General features: G+C 39.5%; 2 protein-coding genes across 4 annotated transcripts in view; one reads left to right on the forward strand and one right to left on the reverse strand.

The window, feature by feature from the left end:
• The window catches only part of LOC107077095 (cilia- and flagella-associated protein 337-like), a 31,484-nt gene extending 28,533 nt beyond the window's left edge, over positions 1-2,951 (reverse strand). For both annotated transcript variants that reach the window (XM_069189741.1, XM_069189738.1), the window contains exons 1-3: positions 2,830-2,951; positions 1,652-1,855; positions 808-896 (exon numbers count right to left, since the gene is read on the reverse strand). In XM_069189741.1, the coding sequence (XP_069045842.1) occupies positions 808-896; positions 1,652-1,855; positions 2,830-2,877 (341 nt within the window). In that variant the 5' untranslated portion in view covers positions 2,878-2,951. The remainder of the gene's footprint in view (positions 1-807; positions 897-1,651; positions 1,856-2,829) is intronic.
• Positions 2,952-4,231: 1,280 nt separating this feature from the next.
• plk4 (polo-like kinase 4 (Drosophila)) lies at positions 4,232-18,858 on the forward strand. Of its 2 annotated transcripts, none has more exons than XM_015344844.2 (16): positions 4,232-4,429; positions 5,979-6,074; positions 6,869-6,964; positions 8,156-8,270; positions 9,091-10,138; positions 11,536-11,627; positions 12,021-12,412; positions 12,868-12,972; positions 13,208-13,310; positions 13,622-13,771; positions 14,721-14,854; positions 16,028-16,122; positions 16,911-17,055; positions 17,178-17,321; positions 18,018-18,124; positions 18,453-18,858. In XM_015344844.2, exons 1-16 carry the CDS (start codon positions 4,400-4,402, stop codon positions 18,550-18,552), a joined length of 2,952 nt encoding a protein of 983 aa, XP_015200330.2. In that variant the 5' UTR covers positions 4,232-4,399; the 3' UTR covers positions 18,553-18,858. The 2 variants fall into 2 exon arrangements, with proteins under 2 accessions (XP_015200330.2, XP_015200329.2); XM_015344843.2 differs by lacking the exon at positions 4,232-4,429 and adding an exon at positions 4,451-5,662.
• The last annotated feature ends 255 nt before the right edge of the window (positions 18,859-19,113 follow it).

Here is a 19,113-nt window from a genome sequence, read left to right on the forward strand (position 1 = left end):
TTTCACTGATGCCAGTCATAAAGTCTCAGAGTCTCATATTATTCTGGTATACCACTTGTAAGGCACACATTTTGCTGTCAATATTTTTTTTATGTAAAGCTCTACTAGGGGTACTACTCATGCTTGGCATAACTGGTCGTAATGGTCTATCGAGCTCAGAGGAACAGGGATGTTTTGTATGACAGAACTTCAGTAATGATTCCTTTCTTGGATGTGATGGAGAGCAAATAGATTTAATTTGATTAATTGCATACAGTAGACATAAATTTGGGAAGTATAAAATATTTCCTGTAATATTGTATCTATGCAATAACTTGCATTACACATAAAGCATTTACTACCCCTTTACACCACGAGTTCCTAGTTCAGGTTCTGGGATGCATAAACTTGCTGGTTTTCAATCTGAGTGTTACATAATTAATCATAACCTTAATTTAGCTAATAACAGAATTGATTTGAACACTTTCAGTGCCCAAACATGTTGGCGGTTGTGATGTAATGGTTGCATTGTATATCTAACTTTTGAGTAGAAACACAATTTGCAAAGACTCCCCATCAAGCAACTTGTTAGGTCAACTAAGGACTGAACAAGGTAATGAGCTTTACTGAAAGGAAAACCAGAATGTATTTAGGTCCCCAGTACCCCATTAGGAACTGCTACTTCAAAGCTGTGCAAATTGGACTGTTTGAAAAAGAATCAGCCTTTCTGCTCTGTCTCCCACTGTGAAAGGTGCATTCCCTCATTTTTCGATGAAGCTCTTTATGAAGTACAGTATAACTGACATTCAGAGTACTGACAATGCTCACCAAGTTCCGATAACAAGTTTGTTATACTGCGGCATCAACGTTGTGTCTGCAATCCACTTGGGTGTTCTGGCTGGTTGTTTGTTTTCTTCCTGTAACATCAGTCATCAACAGCTTTTTTTTGTCCGTGTTTCTTTTATTTATGTTCTGAACATTTATACTTTGTTTTGTTAATGGAGTATATGTAACAAACAACAACCTTTTATTCAAATGTACAAAGAACTTGGTATGTATCCTATATTGTAATGAAACGATTCACTTTTCTACATCTAGTGGTTATTTTAAGCTATGGTATACTTTCCTGACAAGTTATATTTCATCAAAGAAATATAATGGTACAGTACTTCACCACCCAACACTTTTCTGAAATAGAGCATAGAGCATGGTGCATAGCTGGAAATTTACCTTGTGAAAAAAGTGTCTTGAGCCGTAGAGAAGAATACCAAAGAACAACAGCTCATGTCTTAAGAATTATGCAACCAAATGACTAAGACCTGGGAAAGTGTTAAGGAGTGATCCTTACTCCTGGTTCTAGAGAACCACAGTTTTGTAGTTTTCATTCCATGTGAGTCTTTAATTACATAACTCAATTATTTATTGACTCAATCTGTACTTAATAACTATTTAGAAGTCTTCAGTTCTATAGTTTGAAGCTCCCTATAAAACCTACAAGGGTTCACAAAGAGTATCACTAGTGCAAAGGAAACCCAAATAATAAAACAAACTATAACAATGTGGAAACGTTCATTATGAACTCTGAGATTTGCATTACAATTCCTTTAAAAAAAACATCAACATTATCTCGACTTTGCCGATGGAAAAGTTTGTGTTGGATGCCTTCACTCACAAGAAGTGCTCTGGTTTTTCTGAGCCGGAGTGTCGGAGACCAGAGGGAGAGCAGGCCGTCCTGGCCCAGCAGGAGGAGGCCGTTATCGGGAGTGGAGGTCATGCTAAGGACGGCTTCTCTGTGAGGGAGTTCCGTCACCTGGGCGGGGAGGAGGAAGGACATACCGCCGCATCCCGGGCCTGGCTCTTCTTTCGCAGTGTATGTCTGCCGCAACAAATAACACACGCTTCCACCTTTTCACAAACCCCCAGGCTCGTTGGCTTTAAAAACCTACTATTCAAAACTGCAGAGCTCAAAGAGTGGACACAGATTTCCGTCTTCAGAAACCCGAGCTCAAAATATTAAACCAAGAAAACGTCCTTTTTTTACATATGTCAAATACATTGATTTTATCATCTTCCCTTTTCTTGTTTATAAATTTAATCTAGATAAATATTTTTTTTAATCTCTTCATCTCAAAGTGCAATTATGTAAATTATTTTATACTGTTAGCAAAATTTTAAATTTAGGATAAATGCTGTGCACTTACGATGAACTAATTCAATATCTGCAATGGGGCTTAAAGAAAAAGTTGTACGGATATCAAAAACTGCAATATAACATATGTTTAAATGTTCATCATAAAAATGTATTCATCCTTAAACTCTGATCTAGTCACATTTTAACTTCCTTGTTATACTGAAATATAATTTCTTTAATCGTAATATTGCCCTTGGTTTACTAGGTTCTAGTTATTAAACAATTGTAAAGTTCAATTTCCTACACAGTACTTTTTAAGTAATTGATCAAAATGTTATAAGGCTGTTTTATGTCAATTATTTTTTATATTAGTTTTACAATACATTCCTTATTGGGTTTATATCCAATGCAATATAAATGTTGTGGAATATAAATATGCATATTGGTATTGCACATAGAGCAGAATGCGTTCTCGAGCACTCTACACGGTTTTAATTCCGTTAAGAGTGCAATAAAGAATTGCATATAAAATGCAATGTTAATTTAACTTCATTTTTGAAAGAAATAAGCAAATTCAAACAAAAACACATCTAAAAAGTTGTGTGTTCTATCATAAACCTAAACCTGACATATTCAATTACTAACTTAAATAATAAAAAGTCAATACAAAAGCAACCCAAACGTGCGAGGCGCTCACAACCACGTGGTTCAATACTTACAGCCAAGCCTGGGAATTTTTCTTCATTTTTTACGCATATATGTGACATGCTATGTCTATACGGAAGTTAAAGCTTCAAAGATATTTTACGTGTGTTTCCTATTTTAACCAACTCAGCCAAGCTCTCAACGAGCTCTTTCAGTATTGAATGAGAAGGGTTACTATGGTGATATATTTTTCAGCATGCAAACAAGTCTACCCCCATTCAAAGGCTTGAACAATAATTCCCACAACAATGTTATGTAAACTGAACAGAGCCTACTATAGTCAAGAGTAACAAAATTAATCAGTATTAAAAGACAACATATTCAAATGTTTCTGTGCTCTAACGAAACAAAACTACTGTTTAAATGGTGTTTAGTCAAATTTAAACAGATTATTGTATTTATAGAATTCTTGTTTACAAACCAGTCTGCTTGGTTGCCTTCCAGTTCAGATCCATTCCATAACTGAAACCATAATTAAATTAATTTGCTTAATTAGACTTTTAGAGTTTTGGGATCTTAGAGATTGCAGGTACTGGAAACATTCACAATTTCATATTTTTAGGATCTGAAAATAAAGTTCTAATAATGCAAACATATATCAACAATTCAAATACACAATTGTGAGTTATAGCGTACACTTCGCTATAATGGATATTTTTTTTCTTTATGATGATGTTTTCAGAAACTTTGTTTCAAATGAGGCCAACACTCGTCCATAGATGTGTCCAAATATTAATAATTTTCTTAGCATCAGGAACAAGAACATAAAAATAATATGTTTAACTGGAGGGGAAAATATATTGTATGGGGGACTGTGTGCTTTTCTAGCATTTTCGTTGACTTAGCAAATTTACAAGAAGTTTTAAAACAATGCCGACAAAAGCGAGAATGGAAAGCACAGAAATTAGAAGATGACTGATCTGACAAACTTTATCAATCCTGTCACATGAGGGCAGGCTTTCATTGGTTGCCTTACGATTAATAAACAGATTTTGAAAAATATGTTTTCCTTCAGCTATAACCTTTTGTTTTAATCTCCTAAAAATGTTAGACTTCAGGTTATAAAAATGTACTGTAAGGATAAAAAGTGGCTACGATCCGGGCTTACAGAATCGGTGCAATCCAAACACCGCAGTTCTTAAAAAAGAAACGACTTAATACCCCCTGTAATTAAAGACACGTGGTGAATTAAAAATACGAGCAAAAGCCTGACTGCTCCATTTTTATCAGAATGTGTTGCGGGATACAGAATGTATCCCGTACCTTCTTAACTCATTTAAGTACAGAACAAACGTTACTTTACAGCAGTGCAGACTGGTCTCTCACACTAACGGAACCCAGGAAGGACTGCTAGAAAGAACATCACTGGATTGTACGTCGTCATCCGGTGACGTCAACGTGACGGGACCGCGGCAGTTTTCAAAATGGAGAAACAGCCGAAATTCTGGGCGGACAAGAGTAACACGGAATACAAATGTCTTCCCGGCGGCGAACCGTGAGCTGCGGGACACTTTTACGGCCCATAAGTACATGTGAAATAATGTATACAGATTACTGTGTGGATTGCCTAGTAAGCCCAACAAGATGAGTGTATCGATCGGCGATAAAATCGAGGTACGTGGAGGCTCCTGGTAAAAAACAAAATCGTCTTCGTTCTTCTTAGTTTCGTTCCATCCTGTTGCTTCAGGGTTCCTAATGTAAATGCGGTTGGCTTAGTTTACGGGAAATGGAAACGAATGTTTCGGATGTGCTTTCTAAAAGTTAAATCATTAGTTGTGAGATTTTGAGGGGTTCTTAAATTATCGCGTGCTGATGTTCATCTGCACTGGACCTTGTTTTCCATACGAAAAGAGCAGAACAACTATGTAAAGTGACCTACTACCCGCTTCTCGTGCTTGGGGTTCTAGATTTTGTTTTATTGAATATTTGCATTTGAATCGCGTCAGGCAATACAAAGCATTTTGTTTGTGGGTTAGCAGGCGGCCTGTCATTTCATATACAGTATAGTCTTCACTGTTTGTGGGTGGTGTCTTAGACGTTTAAAATAAGGGAGAGGAAGTTGTGCAGGCCCGATGTGGATAGCCAGCGTGTTGCTGCTACAGATGAGTTACCTCACGGCATTTAACGTTATCTTTCAGTAAAATCGAGCAACAGACCGCAAAGTGGAAAACATTCCAATCGGAAACCAAGCGTAGTTGTATATGTGCTTTACTAACACCGTTAATCATATCTTGCATATTAAGGTCTGATCACTTTGCCTTTTTTTTGTCACGCCCCCGTTTGCTTGTCACAATATGAGCGAAATATGCCTTAACATTTCTGTTGTAGTAAAATATTCGAATCGCTTTATGATGTTAATGGCTGGACAGCGAATTTTGAATAGAAATGTGAATGCTGGATTTTATTCCAGAAAAATCAGAAGCCCGTTTGCTATTTTTACTCGAAACCGGGTCTGATGTTGAAACGCAAAGGAAATATTGTTAAAAGTACCGCAACGATCCATTTTCACAAACACGTTATATCTGTGAACATTTAAACTGGCAGTAGATGATATGTGCAGCTTGGTTTGCAAGGGTAGCTAAGGTTTAACGTTGCCAGGCAACAGCCAAGGTAAAGACCCAAGGGTACAGCGGGAAGATGACCGGGATGTTGAAGTTGCTCGAAATGACAGTTTGAAGTAACGTCAGTTACCGTAGACTATGAAAGCAGTAACAACCGTCTGAACCACAGCAGCTGGTGAAAATGCTTGACCGGGTTCTTAATTACCTGTTCCAAAACCTGACCAGCAAAAGCAAAGAAAGTGGAGATGAAAAGATGTCTAGTCCATCTGGAGACCTTCAAATCGAGGTATACTCCAGAGACGCGTGTTTCAGACACATTGGTCTAAAAGGATGGGGACCTGTGATTACGTTCTGGGAACAGAGTTGGAGCGCTCACCTACCTTTTCAACGAAGTGGGCTTTAATTGGCGTTATGACTGTCATCATCCAGGAAAAGTGAATGTAGATGTTTTATCTTAACTAATATTTGTTGTGTAATTATAACGTGAAGATTTTTTTTAACTAGCTCTTAAAACTTTTAATGTTTTTTTTTAACAAGAAAGCATGTTTGGTTCATATGTTGAACTTTTAAATGCAAATATCGTGCGTATGCTTCATCTGCAGGACTTCAAGGTGCTCACCCTTCTCGGGAAGGGCTCCTTTGCTTGTGTGTACAGAGCGAAATCTGTCAACACGGGCTTGGAAGTTGCAATTAAAATGGTGAGATTTGAATGCTTGTTTTGTCTTGCTTTTTTATCATACAATAGATGGGGGTGAGTACATTCCGTCCTTTAAAGTGTAGAGCTCGAAAATTCTGCAGTGCGTTAAGATTTCGTTTTGTTCACTGACCCCAATGACCACTGAGGTTGATCGAAAATAACGGTGTTCAAAATACGTGCTGAGCACAATTGGGGAAATCTTGCAACAATTCAGGAAAACAAAAAATCAAATTATATTAACTCCATCGACCATATTTACATTAGAGAAAAGCTTTTTTGGGGACAAAAGGCTTCAGTTCTCTGTCATAAATGAAATATTTCAGCTAATGGTGTAAGACTTCAAAAATACAATTTGTTTTCATTAATAAAAATTTGAAAACAAAAATAAAGTAATTCTAAAGGGATTCTTTGAGGCTGAGCATTGCCTTTCATATATATTCTTTGCTTTCAAGAGAGACAATAAGACCAAGTGACTACAATTTAAAAAAAACAACACTTTGACATGTTTTATAATAAATTATTGGTATTAACAGGGTTAGCAAAGCATGTAACATCAAGGTGATAGACCTTGTGACATTGAGTAGTGTTTTTTTAATTCAGTGTAGTTTAAATTCATGTATTGAAATCAATCTGTATCACCTTTATTATTTTACACATCTTTCTTGTGAGATCAAAATTGTTAATTGTGATTCTTTAAAAAAGTCCTCTTTACTGATGTAGTTTGCTGTGTGGAATCATGAAGTATATTGATGTCTAAGGAAAACTGAAGTTAGTGATTTTCGTTTGCCTTTGCAGATTGATAAAAAGGCTATGCAAAAAGCATGCATGGTTCACCGAGTCCGGAAAGAGGTGGAGATTCACTGCCGGCTGAAGCACCCATCTATACTGGAGGTATGTATATATAATATATATATACTGTGACCTACTGGTTTGTGTATAAAACCATGAACATTGACAGCTGGGTTTAAGACCTAGGCAAGGATGGGCACTCTACAACTGTTAAGAACATAGAGTGAAAGGTCATATTTGCTGGAACCCAGCTTAAAGAAGAAAAACATTGACTGGTTTAGTCAATGTGTAACAAAAATACAAAACACAATAAGATATTGTTTTTTTTATAACAAAGTTGAAAGCCTTCAATAGACAGTGCAAGAAATAACAGTTACATTTGCAATGAAACTGTCTTTAATTAAATGTATTCAGTTAGATCAGGATTGGGAAACTCCTTTTTTTCTGGTGGGCTTAGTGACAGTTGTGTTTGTGTTCCAACCTGCATTGGAATATTTTATTCTTAGACATACAGTATTTAGGATTTTTCTTACTCAGGATAATTACTCAAACTCTTCCCTTCATTAAACATGTTTAGAAAAGGCATGGGAGGCTAGTTAGATATATCGCAATTATTGCAGTTAATTAAATAAACCAACTATGAAACTACGTTTTGAGAGCCCTGAGTTAGAGGCTTTGCTGGGCAGTACTTGGATACCAGACTGGTAGGAGATGGTAATGAATGTGATGAACCAGTAGGTGGCGCACCTCCCTAAAAATCAGAAACAAAGCGCACTACCACTCTTCAAGCTGAACAATAAGATACTTTGCAAAGGAACAAGTAATAGGTTTATTCCATGCTGAAAAAAAGAAGAAAGAGAACACAACGTTTCGGCTGTGGAAGAAGGCTCCACGGCCGAAACGTTGTGTTCTCTTTCTTCTTTTTTTCAGCATGGAATAAACCTATTACTTGTTCCTTTGCAGCCTACGCATGCTGACGCAGCTACCCACCTGAACTAATAAGATACTTTGACTTGTAAAGAAAAGAGCAATGATGAGTAACATGAGCATAGCTGGGCATATTCAACTTAGTATACCTGCGAGTCAGATGTTTGTTTAGCTCTATTTTTTAAAAGATACCATAGTTTGAAAAATGATTTTGTTCAAATATAGGAGTGACGTCCTCAAAAAGAGATTTACCAAATAAAGCTTAATCTGAATGCTTCTTTATATTGGCAATATACATGTTAGAATAAAGTTAAGACATGCTATTGTACTTTATCTAGTTTTAATTTTGTTTACATTTTTCTGTAGCTTTACAATTGCTTCGAAGACAGTAACTATGTCTACCTGGTCTTGGAAATGTGCCATAATGGGGAGATGAGCAGGTACTTGAAAAACAGAAAGAGGCCCTTTTCAGAGGATGAAGGTATGGATCTAGCAATGCAACATCTACATATCAAATGGTTCGGTTTATTCATATGAGTGACAGTTTGGTTCAGTGGTAGCATTTTTTTAGCCAGCAGCCATATCACCCTGCCTCTCACAACTGATAACCCACTGAAGCTAAGCAGGTGTGAGCCTGGTCAGTACCTGGATGGGAGACCTCCTGGGAAAACCTACAGCTGCTGCGGGAAGAGGTGTTAGTGGGGCCAGCAGGGGGCGCTCACCCTGTGGTCTGTGTGGGTACTAATGCCCCAGTATAGTAACGGGGACACTATACTGACCTGGCTCTCTGTGGTCATTAAAAGTCCCAGGGCATTTCTTGAAAAGAGTAAGGGTGTTACCCTGGCGTCCTGGCTGAATTTCCCATTGGCCTTCCATGCCCTAATAATCCCCATCTATGAATTGGCTTCATTACTCTCCTCCTCCTGTTCTCCTCCCCACTAATAGCTGGTGTGTGGTAAACGTTTTGGCACACTATGGGTGCTGTCGCATCATCCAGGTGGGGCTGCACATTGGTGGTGGTGGAGAGGAGTCCCCATTACCTGTAAAGCACTTTGAGTGGGGTGTCCAGAAAAGCGCTATATAAGTGTAAAGAATTATTATTATATCTTGATTGCCATTTTTATACATTTTCCTGTATATACTTTACTTAAGAGAGCATCGTTTTAAAGGCCCCTGGTGTGTGGAGTTTTAAAATGAAAATCGTATTTTCTTTATGTTCCACAATGTTTGTAATTACGTTTTGCAATGAAGAGCTGAGATCTTTGTCACCATTATTAACATGAAGATGTTTATTTTAACAGCACGGCACTTCATGCATCAGATCGTCAAGGGGATGTTGTACCTCCACACTCACGGCATATTACACCGCGACCTCACGCTGTCCAATTTGCTGCTTACCAGCTGTATGAACATCAAAATAGCAGACTTTGGCCTGGCCACCCAGTTACAGCTGCCCAGTGAAAAACACTTCACGATGTGTGGCACTCCGAATTACATCTCCCCTGAGATCGTCACGCGCGGTCCCCACGGTCTGGAGTCCGATGTCTGGTCCCTGGGCTGCATGTTCTACGCTTTTCTGGTGGGTAGACCCCCCTTCGACACAGACACGGTCAAGCATACCCTGAACAAAGTGGTGCTGGCGGAATACGAGATGCCCGCACACGTGTCCAGAGAGGCCCAGGATCTTATCTATCAACTGTTGCGCAAAAACCCCGCTGATCGCCTCAGCCTGTCTTCTGTTCTGGATCACCCCTTCATGACCAACTGCTCATCGGCGAGGAGCAAAGACTCGGGGATGGTCGAAGGATCCATGGACAGCGGAATCGCCACCATCTCCACGGCCTGCACCACCACCCTTGGGTCCGCCTCGGCCAGCACCAGCGGCCGGTTTCACCAGAAGAACAGGCACCTGATAGGTCAGGCCCTGCCGAACCGGATCAACGTCGTACCCACCCACGAGCGCCTCCCTGGCGACTGCTCCTCTGTGGATGGGAGTTCACTGTACAGGGACCAGCTGGCGCATCGCGAGGACCCCTGCAGGGGAGACAGGGGGAGGGCTCTTCAGAGGAGCGAAGAGGATCGCCCCCACTCCCGCTACCTCAGGAGGGCCCAGTCCTCCGAACGCTCCGGTTCCTCAAACAGCCACTTGCCGGGAAAAGCCGCGGGAGCGATAGAGAGGTGTCACTCCATGGAGGTGCTGTCCAAGCCAAGCAGACAGGCCACCCGTGGAGGGCAGGAAACTTTCCCTGTGGGCCCCAGCTACAGTGACATTCCGCAGAGCTTTAAAGAAAATGTGTCTGGGTCTCTGGATAGGAAAGTAACCTCCCCTCCTGTCAAACAGAAAGCCAAGTAAGATCTTAACTCGCACTATCTCACTGAAGTCTGCTCTTTTATTTCCTTTATTTCTTTTATATTACCACCCTCTTTTTTCCATCGAATGTAATTACACAGTCACAATTCTTAGCTCACACCCAAGTGCACTGCACTATTATTAATTTAGAGCCAAGAACAGAGCTATGTTCTTTTATCTGCATCCTATTATTTGGCTGGTGGTTTTATTCATCAGTCGAAATCCTCATCTTGCATCAGTTTTATATATAATTACGTTTGAACCTGTCTACATTACAGGGTCCTGAAGCAATCTGAATGTAGTAATCCTTCCCATGAGCTCAATAGCAGTGCCCCCACCTTGAAAATGAATCCATACACTTCCTGTTACATGCCTGTAATCCTAATCAGCACTCAAGGCTACAGCCGATGTAGAGACATAATTAGTTCAATACAAATTATATTTATGGGAATGGAGTTTTGTCAGGAAGCAGTCGCAGGCATTGAGTTGAAAGAATTTGTTTGCCAAGTGCAGTATGTAAAGTATGCAGGACTTGTCAATCTTTTCTTTCCATTGTTTTTTCGGAACATCTCCTTTAAAACTTTGATAAAGCTGTTTTTTCTCCAATTTGAAGCTCATGGCCAAGAACAAGCACGTTATAACAAGCTGCATTAAATCACATCTCAAATCTGCCAATTTTGCACATTTTACCTGTGCTTATGTAACAAAATGATATGATAAGCTAAGTGTTATGCTTCTCTGTTTACTACACGACATTATTATATAGATCTACTATCAAACATGTGCAAGCTTCAGAGGAATTTAAGAATTATTGTATACTGAACCAAAGGAGCAGTACTTTGTACAGCTGCTCGGATCTAAATTAATTCCATAAATATGCACATTTGCTCAGGTTTACTCATTTGTGACACCTGTAGACATCAGACATCACTTTCTATACCACCGAGTTACTCGATAGATTTAAGAAAAATCTGCAGTGATATTTTCAAGCCAAGTGACTAAAATGTTAGCTAGTACCATTTGTAAAGTAATTGAAATAATGGCAGATATCATTATACAACTAACGTGTTTTAATAAGGATTTTAGTGATTCAATGTTTGCTCGCCACATTTTGAGCCTTACATAGAATTTCAGGAAGGTAAAGCAGTCACAGTTTGCTGGTACAAATGAATGACTTGGGTGAGAAACAATAAAGGAGAACTGTAAGAAGCCAGATAGCTGGAAAGGTCTGAAGACAGTTCTACTGGACAGTAAGCTCTCCAAGCCTGGAAGCCAAAAGCCAGTTGTGCTGTCTTTGAAACAGCTGCAGTAAGTAAATCTGAATATGTTCTGTTGACCTGACAGACAGTCCCTTTTACCACTGTATTCTGTAAATATTTTTGGTTCTTTCTCCCAGTTCAGATTGTTTATATCCCTGTGAGCCATCTCTGCCAGGCAGCCAACAGAGACTGGGTTCAGACGTTGTGCAGCAATGGTTCAACCAAGAAGGTAATCTCTACCAGACCCTTTGATAAATAAGCATTGTAATAGAAGTAGGAACTTCAAGGGAGTTTGATTTGAAATAATGATAAAGAATTCATGCAAAACACCAATAGGCAACTGAAACGTTTCCTTTTTTGAGCGATTAAAGATTTGTGACTGAAAAACAAAGCTGAGATGGGCAGACAGAAAAAAATCACAAGAAAGAGAAGTACATTTTAGTTTTACTGCCTATCAAAATGTGCTTTTAAAGTATAAAAAGGAGCAGTTGACGAGAACTTCATTTGGGATTCCCGCTTGTTTTTCCTTTTTTTTCTGATGTCTCCCTTCCTTAATAATGTGCAAACTGACTAATTCCTAGAGCAGTAGAGCATTTGGTTTGAATCTATTCCCTTCCCTCAGGTCACTTTAAAAAGCCAGTTGACGTCAGTGGGCATAGCAGCAATGGGACCGGCAGCTTTCACAATGGACTACAGGCTCTTTCTCTGCAGAATGGCTTGCCAGTGAACTCCTGGAATGAAAAGCGTGTTAAGAGGGGCACAGAGTCATCTTACAATGACTTGCACACTCCATGGCAGACAGGCCCCAGGGGCTGTGAAGGGGCACCCCTGAATAAAGTAGATAATGCCCAGGGACTCGCCAGTCTGCAGCCCCCTTGTGTGGCTGAACAGCACCTTCCCGTTTCAAGAGAAACGCCAAGCGCAGGCAGTGAGAAACACTCCTTGAAGAACGTCATCTCTCCTCTCTGTGCGACAAGACTGAAGCCCATTCGGCAGAAGACTAAAAATGCTGTGGTAAGAGTTACTGTACTTTCAGAATGCGACTGGAAAACATTACCATTGAGTTGAGCAACTGCACAAGAACAATGAAGCTAAAAAGAATTCAACCTCCACTACCAAAAAGACTAATTGCAATCTATTAAGGAAATAACGTATATTTTCTCCATGGTTAGTCACATTTTTGTAGAGAGAACACCCTATACTATCAGACATTCAGAACAGAACAAATGAGAATTGGAACCAATAGTGTTTGTTGTGTTTAATACCTCTCATTATAGAAACACTAAACACTTGAGTCTTTGTTGGAAGTCAGCAGTCCTTTTATAATATGTTAAGATTTCATGGCTTTTTTCATGCAGAGCACTTTAATACCTCTACTTACAAAAGGCATTAAGATCGCTTCCTTGGATTGTGCAGATATCCCTAATGTAAACTGGGGAAAATCTGTATACCCTTACCACCTTTCTTAGGTGAGCATCCTTGAAACAGGAGAGGTTTGCATGGAGCTGGTCAAGGGACAGGGATCCCAGGAACGCGTTCGAGAAGTCCTCAGGATATCCTGCGATGGTTCAATGGTGAGCTGATGCGCCCATCTGACATGTAGACATTTCCACAGGGTTTCCTCAGAGACATTTGCAACACACAAAATCATTTCTCAGATGTCCAACTTTTCCATTTCACTGTTCACTGGAGCCCTTTATGTCAGCTTCAGTAATAGCACTTGCTCTTCTTCCCTTGCTGTCAAACTTTCGTCCTTCTTTGACTGCCAACGAAGCGTTTCTCTCTCTTAATTCGTCTCTTGCGTTGCAGATTACGGTTTACCACCCCAACGAAGGAAGGGGGTTTCCCCTTGATGACAGGCCGCCTTCCCCTCCAGAAGATATTTTCATTTACAGCTTTGAGGATTTGCCAGGTACATTTCCAGAATTGTCTGGCTCGACACAATGTGGTGCAGACACCTCATCCTCACCGATCGCGACAGGTTCATTTACATTGCAGGTTTAAAGAGACACCACCTGTGACATTTTATGGTTCTCACAGTTTTTGGATTTAGTGTTAAAATTGCAGTGATGCTCCTGGGTTGCTGTGTTTAGGTTGCATTCCTGGGGATTAGATTGCATTTGTTTTACTAGAATCTTGGTTTCTCTCCTAAAGATAATACATTTGGGGTTTCTGCTTTCTTTTCTAGCTTACTAATACAATTGGAAATTTCTTTTTTAACAGAAAAGTACTGGAAGAAGTACCAGTATGCCACCAAGTTTGTGCAACTGGTGAAATCAAAGACCCCCAAAGTCACCCTGTACACGAAGCATGCCAAGTGCATGCTGATGGAGAACTCCCCCAGTGCTGATTTGGAGGTCTGCTTTTATGACGGTAAGCAGCTGCCGCTCTGCAAGCTGAGTTTGCACACTGGTCCAAGAGTTAGTTCTTTCACAAAGGGGGTAAGAGGGCTTGGGCCCAGGCAGTGGATTAGGTCAAAGGCATTATTTCTGCAGTATAAATAAGTTGCTTTGTGTGTTGGAGATAGAAGAGATGCGGGGGGGGGGGTCTTGCAGATGTGTGTTATTGTTGAGGTTTATTGCCAAGTGTTTTATTTAATACTGTGTTTAACACTCTATCTCGCTCTCATGTCTTCAATGACTCTGTAATATCCTTGCAGTAACAAAAAGGAACAAACTCTCCCACTACTGGATTTAACCAGAACAAATGCAATTAAATCTGATTCAAATGAACTTTTTTAAAAGGATGGATTAATAGGTTTCATTTCAAGAAGGGAGCAATGGAAACTAAGCTGCAAAATACAACATGTACTGTAGGATTTTTTGCTTTAAAATGGGAAAAAATGAATGGAGAAGATCTGTACATTTATATAAATAGCTCTGAATTTGTAGAACTTTATCGTCATTCTTCATCAGGTAGGAATACAGTATACTCAGAACAAAGCATGGCTTAAAAGCAGACTCAAAATTAAAGTATTGGAATGTGAGTTGTGTATGTGATCCAAACTCATGTTTCAAATGCAATAGCTTTTTATGCCTATTTGAAGCTGTTACTACACAGAATCCTTGCTAACTAGCTTGGTTTTCTATATGGAGACACTTATTGAATGTAATGGTAAGTTATGGTTATTGAGGTTTTGAATTGCCTTGCTTTACTGTGGATACAGTTATTTTTTCAGTCAGTCTGTAACAGCCTTTTAAGCATCGTAACGTTTTGTCTCAACAAGTGTGGCTGAATGATTTATCCTGGTAAATCTGGAGATTCGACAAATATGTCTCAGCGCTAAACTCGCTATGCCCTGATTTTATTCCTGTTCCTCCAGGGGCAAAAACACACAAGACGACGGAGTACCTGCGAGTTATAGAGAAGACGGGGAAGTCCTACACATTGAAGGGAGATGTGGGGCTGAATGGCTTGAGTGAAGAAAGCAGAGCTTATGTGGAACTTTCAAATGAGGTATAATAAGTTGTTTACTTCCATCCGTTTTCTAACCACTTTATTTGGTGGAGGAGCAGGAGCCTGTCCTGCCAAACGGTGGGTGCAAGGGGGAGTACGTCCTGGAAGGCATGCTAGTTCATTGCAGGCCCCAGACAGACGCAAACGTGCACATACTCTTACCAGGCCAGTGAACTTACAAGAATGTCTCTGGACTTCGGAAGGAAACCAAAACACCAAGAGGAAGCCTCCGTAAACACAGAGAGAACACCCAGATCCCCAGCACTGCAAGACAGCAGTACTAATCACTACACCACCATGCTGCCCATAAGTTGCTTACTTGTACTTGCTAAATAGGGACTGTAAAAATGCTGTATTTTCTTACCTTTAAATATGGTAATCTTTAGTATTCCTGGTGTTGTTCCCACAAACAACAATGTGTAACTGAAATTGAAGTACACTAACAGTACATAGGATATATTGCTGGTATCCTTATTCCAGATTCAATGAATTCCCCTCACCTGAATTAATTATTTTAGGGTGTGTAATGAAAAAGCATATTATTTCTTTCTGTTCTGTGTTACTCATCTCATTATCGTATAAAATAATCCATTTACAGTTGTTTCAGCCATAACCTAGTGACTTGTTCTTGGTTTAAACCAGTGATGATCTTTGTCCAACCCTCCGCATCCCAAAATATGTGCTTTCTAATGATGCTGAATTTTACTCAGCTCCACCTTTCAGGTCTTAACTCCCAGAGTTTTTATGTGTCTGTTTCTAGTCACATTTATTAATGCTAGTGGTCTGTATGCTGTCTGTTGAAGAAAACGAATTGATCAAAATCATGAGAGACCAAGATAACCTACTATTGTACACTTGCTTAACATGTGGGTGCTGAAACTGAAGCTAACTGAAATAACAAGTCACTTGGTATACTGGAAAGGTAAAATTAACAATTGAAGTCACCTCACTGATTGTTTTTACTCTTTAAAATGAACTGTTGGAATATTTTGTGTGACCTTTGATTGTATTTTGTTTTTACAAAGATAGTGAAGGCCACGGTTTTAAACTGCAGAGTAATCCGCAATAAAGGCAAATTCCTAACTAGGTTATCCTTCAAGTATCCTTTATATGGATTTGGATTGCTGAAGTGAAATTCACTACACTGAGATGCACTGGACTTTGTTTCTTCAGGGACACAGAATGTGCTTGGCACTGGAGGCTGCTATCATCGTAGAAGAAAAAAGAAGTGAAAAAAATATTCCTTTTTTTCCAATTATAGTTGGAAGGTGAGAAATGTCTTTGACTAGATGTAAAAAAAGCTAAATCTAAATACACATTTCGAAATGTATTGGAAGAATTTTCTTATAATGAGGACTCATAATATAATTGGTTTTTTACATTCACATTGATCTTTTGTAAACTGAAAGTTTGTATTATGCTATCGAAATCTACATTCTTAATGGTGATAAAACAGTTTAGTTTTTGTGATTGTCATTAGGAGTCATAATACCTCTTTATAGTAAATTAATATGTAGTACATGGATGGGTAGAAATGAGGCAGCCAGAATAAAAAGAGTAATAGTTAAAGGGTTCATATTAACCTAAACATTTAACATTAAATATCATTATTTGTCATGATCCCAAATTTAATATGATTTGGTCATTTTCCAGGGAATGTACTTTGTTGAGAGCAGTTTTTAACTTTATTCGGTCAAGGTCACCTCCCATGATGCACTGTGTGGTCCATTGAAGAGAAGTATGTTTTTAATCGCCAAGCTCGGATGCAGTATTGCCCTCCAGCATGCAAATGTATGCCGAATGAGCAAATCATATTAAAGGAAGGCAGTTATTATTAGTAGGTGTATACGAAGAATTGCTGAAGGAATGTTAATAATCCTAAAGAATATATTTTTGTTTTGGCCATGTCACTTGGGGACTTGAACATACAGTAAGAAAAAATGGAATACAATAGCCGTGCACTACAATTTACAATTCTATTAATCTTAAATTTCTGATTAGGTCTGCCCAATTTCTCTTTAATGCATTTGTATGTATTTGATATTTATTACACCAGGAGACCAGCAAAACTCGACTCTCCAGACCCCCCTTCCCAACCTGCACAGGACCCCAAACTCTGTGGGAAAGAGAATCCCTCACCAAATGGAGTAGTGCTGAACAGCAGCAGGTCTCCCAGCCAGCCTCCGAACATAACTCCATCTGTACGCACTCCTCCAGTATTCCAGGTTTTTTTCGGGGGGGGAGGGGGGTATGCTTAGTTTCAGTTTCCAATAATTTTTTCATTAATAGCATTACTGTAAAAAAAAATCATTTTTCTTCACAGATGATTTCTTATGATGGATCTGTCTTCACAACAACAAGCCTTTCAAAAAGCAGTACTCCACCATCTGCAAAGCAAGAGGGCACGCAGCTGGCTGGCAAAGTGCTCAAGTCAGTCTTTGTGCCCAATGTAGGCTGGGCCTCTCAGGTAAAAATCCGCTTTTCTGTAAATGTTTTTAATCAAGGCACATGTCTGTCGTACTGATTCAAGTCCAAGTATTTCTGAAAATGTAAAATCGTGTCAGATTTTGTTGACCAGGGCATGGTAGCACAATGGTAAGCATTGCTGGCTCACAGCATCGGGGCCCCGGGTTCAATTCCAGAGCTGGTGTGCTATGTGCATGGAGTTTCTTTGTTCTGCCTGTGTTTGCGTGGGTTTTCACCAAGTTCTCTGGTTTCTTACCACAGTCCAGGCATACTGTTGGGTTAATTGACTTCTGGCAAAACTGGCCTGGTATGTGCATGTCTCTGCGTGTGCCCTGTGATGGACTAGCATCCTGTCCAGGGCGTATCCTGCCTTGTGTCCATTGATGCCGGGATAGGCTCTGGTTCCCCTGCAACCCTGAATCGAGAGAAGTGATTAGAATGAGAGGAATTAAATGGAATGATTTTGGTGTCCATCCTATCTCATGTTGAACTCAATAAGTGCATTGGTAGACAACAGAAAGCTCTGGAATCTCTGGACATCTTTAATGCTGTTTGCAGGTTTATTTCTCCATTTGTGATATCTTTACAGTATTCCATTATAAAAGCTAGTACCCTTTAATTTGATCAGATACTGATAACTGAGAAATGGTGATTTTGGTCCACACAGCATGTATTAAATGAAATCTGTATTTGGCAGCTCACGAGCGGAGAAGTGTGGGTGCAGTTCAATGACGGCTGTCAGCTGGTGGTGCAGGCAGGGGTGTCATCCATCATCTACACATCGCCTCAGGGACTCACCACCAGGTAACCTAGGGAAAGGAGAATCTCCTTCACTGCAGCAGGTTGCACTGTGTTCCTCTGTCTAGAGGGGACAAACGGCTTGTGCTACATCAAAGCAACACTTTTGGAAAGCTACTGAAAGTATGCAGCCTTAACTCTCTTAGACGAAGCCCACATAAACAAGTGATGAACCCATGTTTTTCTTATTTTAAAAACAAAAAGCATTTGAAGTCAGCTCCTTGCTTCCCAGCTGCTCTCCTATACAACACTCAAAGCAATACCCATAAGCCCAAACATCAAGCTCTATGGCATGGAAAACCTAAAAATGGGTAAATGTCTTTCTGTATTTCAGGTACAGCGAAAATGAAAAGCTCCCAGAATATGTAAAAGAGAAACTACAATGCTTGTCATCCATTCTCCTGTTGCTGTCAAATCCAGCAGGTCAGCGGTGACTGATGATTTTATCTTAAGCACTGAGAGCTGTGCTTTGGAGTTCCAAACTATCTGTAAATGTCTCTGTACGTAACTTTTGTAAATATTTTATCTCTGATTGTACATTAAGTGTATTCAAATAATGTATATGAAATATATTTTTTTAATTTGTAGTCCTTTTACATTTTTCTGTCTCTTGCAACTAAGAATTTAGGTAGCACTTTCACCAAGTTCTGATGCCCTGTATAAGATGAGCTAAAGCAATAAACCATCAGCTGACTTGGGGAATATCATCTCCTCCTGCTTTGGCTGCAGCATATTTTTAATTTGTTTTGTTTTTCACGTTTTGCAGCAGTTTTATGCAAAAACTGCAAACCTCTAAAAATAAAAAGTTAATTACACAGAGAAAGAAATATTAGTAATTGCTAAACCCGTTGCTTTTTTCAACAGTTACTAATAGGCAGGGATTACAGTCAGACGTCAGTGATTGTTTTTCTCACCAGCAATGGTAATAACTACATAAAAAGTGTTTCAAGATCCCAGTGTTGACAGAAGGTGACGTTTGAGAGCCTTAATTTTCT

The sequence above is a fragment of the Lepisosteus oculatus genome, chromosome 1 (genome assembly GCF_040954835.1).
Source record: "Lepisosteus oculatus isolate fLepOcu1 chromosome 1, fLepOcu1.hap2, whole genome shotgun sequence".
NCBI classification, from domain to species: domain Eukaryota; kingdom Metazoa; phylum Chordata; class Actinopteri; order Semionotiformes; family Lepisosteidae; genus Lepisosteus; species Lepisosteus oculatus.